Below are 9,802 nucleotides of genomic sequence, written 5' to 3'. Positions count from 1 at the left end.
GTTTTGTTAATTATTGTTCCTTTGAGTATTTGTTGGTCAAAATACCAGGCGCCCAATATTTTCGTTTGTGTATTCAGTATTTACGTTTTCTTAGAGTCCATGAGTCAAATCATCAGTTAATATTATCTATTTATCTTTTGTTTATCGTCGTTTCATTAGCTCTATTCGCATACCATTATTTATTCATTTAACATCTATCATTGTAACAGAAGCCCAACCCAAAGAACCATGCCCACATCTCTTCCGACTGAGCAACGTGGCCATTGTTTCGTCAATGTAGGCGATTGGACCTTTCTATCTTCGGTCATTCCTTTATTCCATCTAAGGATAATATCGTCCTGATCCTTCTGGTTCAGCCTTCATGACCTCTTGTCCATCTGATCGTTATAACATTAAACTTTTTCCGCTGAGCCTTACCTACAAACTCCGCAGTAATAGCCAATAGTAAAATGTTCGTATTGTAAAGTAACGACGTTAATTTATTTTAGACAACATTATTTTTAATTTCTATAAATACCGTTCTAAGCTCTCTTTATTTTACATTACAACTGTGATCCAATTAGTATAACATTAAAGGAGACGATTATAAATGTATTTACTAAACAGGAAGGTTAACTAAGTATATCACAAGAAGCACCAACGTTTGCATTTCGAGTTGACAAAAATTCAAATCATACCAAACACTTTTCTTTGACTAATGAACCAAATGAAAATAAATTAGGATATCACGCAGTTGCCAACTTTTGCCGGTAACTCGATGTGGGATAAATCTTTTTCTATTATTTCGTCGTCTTCAATCCTAAAATAATCAATAACAACTTGATTAAATGTTATCATACAATGTAGATTTTAGGAATATATGAGGCCCTTAGAACACAAGGGGTATAAGTGACAATTTTAGAAAATTGGGTTTTGAATACAAACATGGACTCCCAAACACATAGAAAACATAATAGACCTGGATCCCACGTAAGAAAAAAAAGTTGATTAATAGCAAGCTGAAAATTTGTTAATAGCTTAACGGTGTCTAGTCGGACAAACTTTGATGCACGTGAACACTGGAACAGGGGAAGTTTTAACTGTGGAGCATGATAAACGTGTCGTCCTGACAAGTTTATGATTGTGAAAAATAGCAAGTTGTTTTTAAGTTTATTCGATAGCCAACGTTATGTAATATATGCGAAAATGTTTGTCCGACAAAAATGTTGGGCATTTTAACGAGTCCGACACGTAGAACATGTCACATCACAGGAATTATGTTGGTGATAAATAGCAGTCTGATTTTTGCATGAGAGTTTAATGAAAGGTTAAAAAAGCAATTGGAAGTTCTGTCCGACAAAATTAATGGGAAGTTTTCGTAGTCGGACATTCTAAACCGGTAAGATATAGACAAAAATGCTGGTGATAAATAGCTTTCCGACAAAGACGAAATTTAATTAAGTAAATTATTCCTTACCAAGAATGATTGTTGTCGGAAAAAAATAAGGGGTAGATTTTGTAGTCGGACAATTTAAAAAAATAATTTTTGAAATTTCAATAAGGGGTGATTATTCTATGTCAAAAGTACCTGCAATCAATTACAATCGATATCTTTCGATTTATGTCAACATCATTTAGATACCTCACTGTAATACATTTATAGTAGATTAGGCAAATTATATTATGGATTGAGTGGTCTAGCTATCTTTGTCTGCCACATGCGCGGGATCGCTTGGTTAAAAGAGATAGATAGACCACCTATCGACTTTTTGCACTGTATTCCCTGTCTACCCTTATGTCTATGAATACATTTCCATTTAAGAAAAACTGTCACTTTTGACAATAATTCATAATAAATTGCAATCGTAACTTCAAATTTAAACTAATCGATTTATTTGGCAGCAAATTATTTCTTGCCATGTGACATATTAATTACATTATTATTTCATTTTTAAAAAGTTGAGAAAAATTACGTTATACAATTTTAGTAATAATTTATTTAGGTACCCTTTTTCAATCAAGCAAAGCATTATAGCACGAAGAATGATATTCAATAGAACTTTCACAATTATCTGGCAACTAAACCTCATTGAATTGATGACCAAATATTTTACTAACTTTGTAAAATGTTCGAAAATTACTCAAAAATGTTCCGTTGAATGGTTTCACTTTTGATTTGGCGACTTAAAATTTAAACTGTTGACACTCAAAAATAGACACAAAAACACTCCATAGTTAATATAAATTTTAATTTCCATCACACCTGGCAAACAGAAACTCAGAGACCATGTACTTTCAAATACTACTTTGTATAGCACAAAGTGTCACACTGACAAATGCAGCCTTCTAATACATACTTCTAAGCATAATGTGTCATATTTACGTCTATTTTTATAAGCACCGAAGTTTTAGACTCTTCACATTTTTCAATGTCGTTTACAGATTTAAGATTTGAGTATGGAAAAAAATGTATACAACGTTTTTTGTAGGAAATTTTCCGTACTTTCTGATGCGCCTAATTAGAAAACCCTAAGAGATTGCTTTCACATGTTCTTTGACATTTTTTATTGTCATTTTGAGAATATCTAGAACAAACTCCACCCAAAAAAATAATTGTTTTGCAATATATACATGCATTGATACTTACCTCACTGTTTTTGGAGTGTGCATGTACATATATATGCACATGCAAATATGTGAATATAAATAATAATATACAACTAAAATAGCTTTATCAAGATGTGACTAAGTCATTCTGAAAAAATGTTTTTTATTTATTTCCTTCGATTTGCCCAAACTTTTTGTCCGACATATAACTTTTTGCGTTACAAAATATAATTTGTACATACACAAATCAAAATTAGCTTGCTATTTATCACCAACATTTTTGTCTATATCTTACATGTTTAGAATGTCCGACTAGGAAAATTTCCCATTCATTTTGTCCGACAGAACTTCCAATTGCTTTTTTAACCTTTCATTAAACTCTCATGCAAAAAACAGACTGCTATTCATCACCAACATAGTTCCTGTGATGTGACATGTTCTACGTGTCGGACTCGTTAAAATGCCCAACCTCTTTGTCGGACAAACATTTTTTCATATATTATATAACGTTGGCTATTGAATAAATTTAAAAACAACTTGCTATTTTTCACCATCATAAACTTGTCAGGACGACACGTTTATCATGCTCCACCGTTAAAACTTCCCCTGTTTCAGTGTTCCCGTGCATCAATGTTTGTCCGACTAGACACCCTTAAGCTATTAACAAATTTTCAGCTTGCTATTAATCAACTTTTTTTTCTTACGCGGGATCCAGGTCTATAATGGCTTCAAACTTTCTACATCAACTAACAATAAAATGATCAAAAATGACATGTCATTGAAAACATGCTAAGTAGTACCTACCTAGATTTTTTAAATTCGTCTAGAACTTTGAACAAAGTTTTCTCAAAACTTGGCACTTTTAACCCTTGCGTTCTAAGGATATGTATTTTAAATTTAGAATATATGGATAGATTTTAAAGTATTTACCCGGACCAGTTTAAGTTTAATTAAGTCCAATACTATTTATAAATTTAATAGGTAAGATAGTGAAAGAATGTAAAAAAAAAACACCTTTAAAAATACTGTATAGGATGAAATAGAATGCAAATGGTAAATGCATATGTGCAGATGATATAGTATTACTCGCCGAAACAGCAGGAAAACTGAAGCACAAGTTAGAAAAATTGAACTTAAAAGCAAAAAAAAAACAAAAAGTAAATGTAAATAAAGAGAAGACACACATATGAAAATAACAAAGAAAAAAGACACGGATGACCTAATCGAAGTAGAGATAGATGAATAAAAAATAAATCAAACAAACACGTACAAATACCTGACAACAGTAATAAAAAGGAGAGGAAGCATCGAGGACGATCTCAATAACAAGCTAGAGAGTACATGAAAACTATCGCGAGCTCTAAATACATGATTCTTCAACAAAGAAATATCCAGGGAAACGAAGATGACAATATATGATCCAATATATATCCCAAAAGTGACATACGGAGCAGAAAACTGGATCTTAAAAAAAAGACACCAGAGTAGGATATCAACAGCAGAGATGAAATACCTCAGAAGAACGATAGGGGCAAGGACAGACAGACTCAAAAGTGAAGAAATAAAAAGCATACTTAAAATCAAACCATTGACACAATAAAGGAGAAAAAATTTGTATAGTTCGGTCATATAAAACGAATGGACAATAACAGGCAAGTGAACAGAGAAGAAGCTAAACCAATAGGAAAAAATAGAAAAGGCAGATCAATTAAAAAGCTGAACAGATACATAGTAGAAATATTACAAAATAAGGCAAATCTTGGCATGGAGCAACATAAATGGCGAAGAACAGGAAAGAATGGAGAAGACTCATCAAAGGCTAGAAGCCCCTCCATCGACACCTAACGATAGAAGAGGATCGATGATTAATGTATGTGTGTACCGGGACCAGATGTTGTTATGTTATGACTGTACACGAAAATTAATCATTAGAAATCACCACAAAATAGTTACATACTTGAAACAATGTAACAGTTAAATTCAACTTACGCTTTTTCTTGGCTATCCAAATGATGAACTAATTCGTCCCTCTTATTAACAATTTGAACTAATTCATCTAGCAACACTTGTTCTCTGTTCCGTTGCTCTTCCGTTTTCCTCCAGTCTTCAATTGACGCTATTTTCTGTAATTCTTCATTAAGCATTTTATACCTTGTTTCAAGGTCAGCTTCTTTCTCTCTAAACAAATAATTAATAGAGATGATTAATTTTGTTTACATAAATGATTGATGGACAGATGGAAAAATGTCAACGGCTATTATAGCAGGATAAGATGGTGAAAAATGCCCCCGCACCGATCAGCCCCGCGATGTGTGCTTTCGATAAAGGATATGAAATCATGCCTTCATACAAATTTTTGGCTTCCAAGATGCCATAGAACCTCTTGAATCGAGAAAAGATTTTTTTTTTATTTTATTTTTTTTGAGCGCAATTTTGCTTCAAAAATCTGAAAAAATTCAAGAATGTGTACCTTTGGATACAGAAGAGGATACAGTATTGAAAATTGAGCCCAGGAAAATTTTGTGAAATTTTCAATAATTTTCTAGGTTACGATGTTTTGACCAACTTTTACATAGTATTTTTTTGTGTATTTTATACCGTTTTTTTTTAATGGCAGAGGCAGAATTTTTAATTTCTTAGTGGAAAGAAAGAAAAAATCGAAAAAACCGTTTTTTGGCTCTCCCGAGATGCATCTCGAGATAGCCAATCCTGACTACAAAAATTAGATAAAACTAAAAGTGCGAATTTTGTCATGAAATTTGATATGTGGGGTTATAATAATATTTGGAACAACTTTTCCAAATAACTTTTTCCGATATCTCTAAAGCGAAGCAAAATATCGAAAATTCACCCTGTTTGTGGATTCACAGTAGGCCGCGTTTAAAATTTAAATTTCAGTTGACTATTGCACAGTCACAGTGTGACCGTGCAAAGTTTCAAATCTGTATACAAGGTGTCCCAGACTAAGTTATCCAGGCTATATCTCTTAAACGAATAGAGATTTTCGAATGGGACAAAACTGGTCTATTTTATTTGTAATACACTTTAATACGGCGTAGAAAAAATCATCCCCTAATATTCATCCTTTAGTTACAACCCCTAACTTTAATTTTTTATATAGCACCCTGTACATTTTTCATAGTTTTGGATGCGTGTTTTATCGTCTGTTCAACAGATTTTTTTAAAATAAAATGGGTTTGTAAATAATCAAGAAAATATCACTTTATTTTTTATTTTTGTTAAATTAATCAAGATAAAGGCTTAAAAAATAGACTAGAAAAGAAAGATGCTTTATTGTCACTAAAAATTTTGCAATTTTATGGGCAAGGCTTACATGTAGAGTCAGAAAATAACAACTTTTTTTATTAATTTAACAAAAATAAAGAATAAACTTATATTTTCTTGATTACTTACGAACCCATTTTATTAAAAAAAATTTTAAATAGACGATGGAAGACATCCAAAGTTAAAAAAAATGTAAAGGCTGCTATTAAAAAATTTTAATTTAGGGGTTGTACTAAGGGATCTATGTACATTTAGGGGATGATTTGTTATTGTTATTTTCTGACTCTACATAATGTAAGCTTTGACCATAAAATTGTAAAATTTTCCGTGACAATAAAGCATATTTCTTTTTTATTCTATTTTTTAAGGCTGTCTTGATTAATTTTACAAAAATAAAAAATAAACTGATATTTTCTTGATTCCTTACGAACCCATTTTATTAAAAAAATATATTGAATAAACGATAGAAGAGCACAGCCAAAACTATAAATAAAATGTACAGGGTGCTATTAAACAAATTAAAGTTAGGGGTTGTAACTAAGGGATGAATACATAGGGTATGATTTTTTCTTCGCCACATTAAAGTGTATTACAAATGGAATAGATCAGTTTTTGTCCCATTAAAAAATCGATTCTGTTAAGAAATATTGCCTGGATAAATTAGTCTGGAACACATAATTAACAAAAATAAAAAATAAACTGATATTTTCTTGATTATTTACAAACCGATTTTATTTTTAAAAAATCTGTTGAATAGAAGAGCACATCCAAAACTATAAAAAAAATATACAGGGTGATATTAAAAAAATTAAAGTTAGGGGTTGTAACTAAGGGATGAACATTTAGGGGATGATTTTTGATACGCCATAAAGTGTATTACAAATGGAATATACCAGTTTTTGTCCCATTCGAAAATCTCTACTCGTTTAAGAGATATAGCCTGGATAAATTAATCTGGGACACCCTGTATACATATTTTGATCGCGGTACAAATCGCGGAGCTGATCGGTTCGGGGCATTTTTCACCATCTTATCCCGCTGTGCGCTGTAGCCTTTATTATAGACTGTTATAATGTCCTTAGTTAAAAAAAAATACTTACAAAATATTAAGTTGCATCTGCCGCCTGAGCAAAGCATTTTTCTTGTTAACAAACATGAACCATTTGGCCATTAGCGCCTCCTCTTCTTCACCATTACTATCTCTCGATTCCATAACCGATCGTAGTTGTTTCTCCAAATTGGCAGCTTGTTCGTCTATGGATCGCTGTTCTCGTTCTAAGTCCTCCATTTCTTTGTCAATCCACGAATGAACATCTATACCCATCTGTGAATTAAAAAAAATAGTTTTCAAAGATATTATAATCTGGAATGGGACGAAATACCATCTCTAAACAATATCTGGCTATATATAGTTTAAAGAAGTTTTTATAGCGTTTAAAAGGTGAAATGGGAGAGTATTGATTTAAAAATAGGTAGTCTGATAGTAGATGGCATTTGTGTGTTGACACTCGCAGTATGTCAATCATATTTATGACTGTCAGTTATAAAACCAATTAAGCTAGCGAAGACAGTAACAGTAGTTGTCATCAAAATAACAAATGAGGAAGCTGCTTGTAATTTAAAAAATAAAGAAAAGTAAAGCAATTGGACCAGACGATATTCCCGGTGAAGTGTAGACAGCTATAAGAGAGACAGAACAAGTTGGCTAACAGGTTGTTTGGATATAATTAAGGAAGTTTAACAAATGCCAGACGAATGGAGAAGCAGTACATAAGTACCTCTTTATACCAACAAGGAAAACATGACAATGCACAAACTAAAGGGCCATAATACTACTTAGTCATGCCATGAAAATAAGGAAGAGAGTATATATATATGAATACGTGAAGAAACCGAAATACCTTCTTGAGAAAGCATATGATAGCGTTCCTCTAGAGATTTTGTGGAGGGAGTTCGTTCAATAAAAAAGGAGTGAATATGTTAATAGGAAGTGAAGGAATAGGAGTTAAGATGAATATCTTCACATATTCCGGTGAATATGTGAACATTGTGAGACATGTGTAGTACAAAACTGAACTAGAAATCAAATTTAATATAAAATATTCTAATGCCTGGTTGCACCAAAAGATTTGAAGCTTAAGAAGTGCCTTAAGCTCAGTTTACGAAACATACGCGTTACACCATTGAGTGTTAGATCAATTTTCAACTTGTCACAATGGATTGCCACGGGGATTGGATCAATACGAATCGAAAATTATGGTGCAAAGTAAGTGAGACTTAGAGCGGCCCTATTTATAGTGTTTGTCACTCCGAGAAGTCAGTACAGGTTCTTACGGGACGCAACGATGCCAGTTCGCAGCCTCGGCTGTTATTTTTTATAAAAAAAGCCATCTCTGGTGCCCGTACCTATTGTGTGGCAACATGGTTCCTTTACTTCTCATTTGAAAAGCATTGCCGTATACAAATTGTACTGACAACTCAGAGTGACAAGCACTATATAAGCTGAGCTGGGCCAAACTAGACCAGGCATAAAAGCATCGTTAGAAATACTATACCTCCTTTAATCCCAGTTCATCTGGTAACCTATCCGGAGTGATTCTCTCTCTACCATTTTCTATTGGACTAGATTTGACAGAAGGATCTTCTATATTATTTACATTATTTGAGTATACATTTCCATTCCTTTCTGACCCTAAAAGTGTAAAAGTATTATTTAGGGTATTATGTTTTATTTGAAACAGTATTATAATACTACTGTAGATAAAACAATATCATACAATAAATAATGGTAATTTAAAGGAAACCAACTTTTAAACAATTAAATACCTGTACTATTTTGGCGTTCAAATAACTTATCGTTATCTAACTTTTTCACTTTTTCTTCACCTTCCATGTAAGCTCTTACAGTATCCGGACTTATTCTAATGATCTCTGTGGTTGAACCGGAGCCCCTCCTGGCATCGGCAATGAGCTTCTTCGCCCTTTCGCGAAGAAGTGCTTGCCTGTCTTCCTCGGACTAAAAACATTTAAAATATTAATATAGTCTTGATACAATACTTTATTGAATTATGCAAGGGGAACTAACCCACTAGGGCAGTCGAAAACAACATTAATGTTAAACATATTTTTCCTCTTAAACGTGTTTTTCTATTATATATTATAATAGAATTTGTTCTAAAACTTGGACCGAAATGACAACCTTAATCTACTGAATGAGTCACAATAGACCTCTTCTTAAGTCGAATGGAATGGCAGTTAAGCGCCCATTCATATTGAACCTAACCTAACTTAGTATACAGAGTGAGTCTGTAATTTGGAACAAATTCAATAGTTCAAATACTAATTGTTTTTTTAAAAAAGGCTCAGACCTGGCGATTAGTATTTCAAATCTAAATTTTTTACATACAATAATAATGTATACAGGGTGTCCCAATTTAGAGATATGGCGTCATCGTTGATTTTCTTAAATGGCAACACTGTCATTTTAATAGCTATTTTGATAGGGTGTGTAAAGTTATACATAACTGCAAAAATATCAAATTTGTATTCCCTACCATTTACAAGATAATAAAAAATAACCAAGTTATGAAAAACAAGAGCCTGTAATTTGGAATAAATTCAATAGTTCAAATACTAACTGGTTTTTTGAAAAAATGCTCTGCTGACAAGTCGATTAGTATTTCAAATCGAAATTTTTTACATATAATAATAATGTATACAGGGTGTCCCAATTTGGAATTTTTGAACATTACGAGCATTTTCTTAATTGAAATAATTAAATTCAATTATTTGATTATGTACTTGTTTTTCATAACAATTTTTTATTTGTTATTTTTTATTATTTTGCAAATGGTAGGGAATACAAATTTGATATTTTGCAGTTATGTATAACTTTACACACCCTATCAAAATGGCTATTAAAATGACAGTG

At 32.2% G+C, this 9,802-nt stretch overlaps 1 protein-coding gene across 4 annotated transcripts in view; it reads right to left on the bottom strand.

Annotated features, from left to right (window-relative positions):
• Nucleotides 1-458: 458 nt before the first annotated feature.
• Nucleotides 459-9,802, bottom strand: part of LOC114328872 (EH domain-binding protein 1) — a 149,309-nt gene continuing 139,965 nt past the window's right edge. For all 4 annotated transcript variants that reach the window (XM_050655523.1, XM_050655522.1, XM_050655529.1 and 1 more), the window contains 5 exons: nucleotides 8,698-8,887; nucleotides 8,427-8,563; nucleotides 6,972-7,195; nucleotides 4,576-4,764; nucleotides 459-799 (listed from right to left, as the gene is read on the bottom strand). In XM_050655523.1, coding sequence (XP_050511480.1) covers nucleotides 718-799; nucleotides 4,576-4,764; nucleotides 6,972-7,195; nucleotides 8,427-8,563; nucleotides 8,698-8,887 — 822 coding nt within the window. In that variant the 3' untranslated portion in view covers nucleotides 459-717. The remainder of the gene's footprint in view (nucleotides 800-4,575; nucleotides 4,765-6,971; nucleotides 7,196-8,426; nucleotides 8,564-8,697; nucleotides 8,888-9,802) is intronic.

Source organism: Diabrotica virgifera, chromosome 1, assembly GCF_917563875.1.
Source record: "Diabrotica virgifera virgifera chromosome 1, PGI_DIABVI_V3a".
Taxonomy (NCBI): Eukaryota; Metazoa; Arthropoda; class Insecta; order Coleoptera; family Chrysomelidae; genus Diabrotica; species Diabrotica virgifera.
Note: the sequence above shows the minus strand (reverse complement) of the source record. Positions and strands in the feature narration are given on the sequence as shown.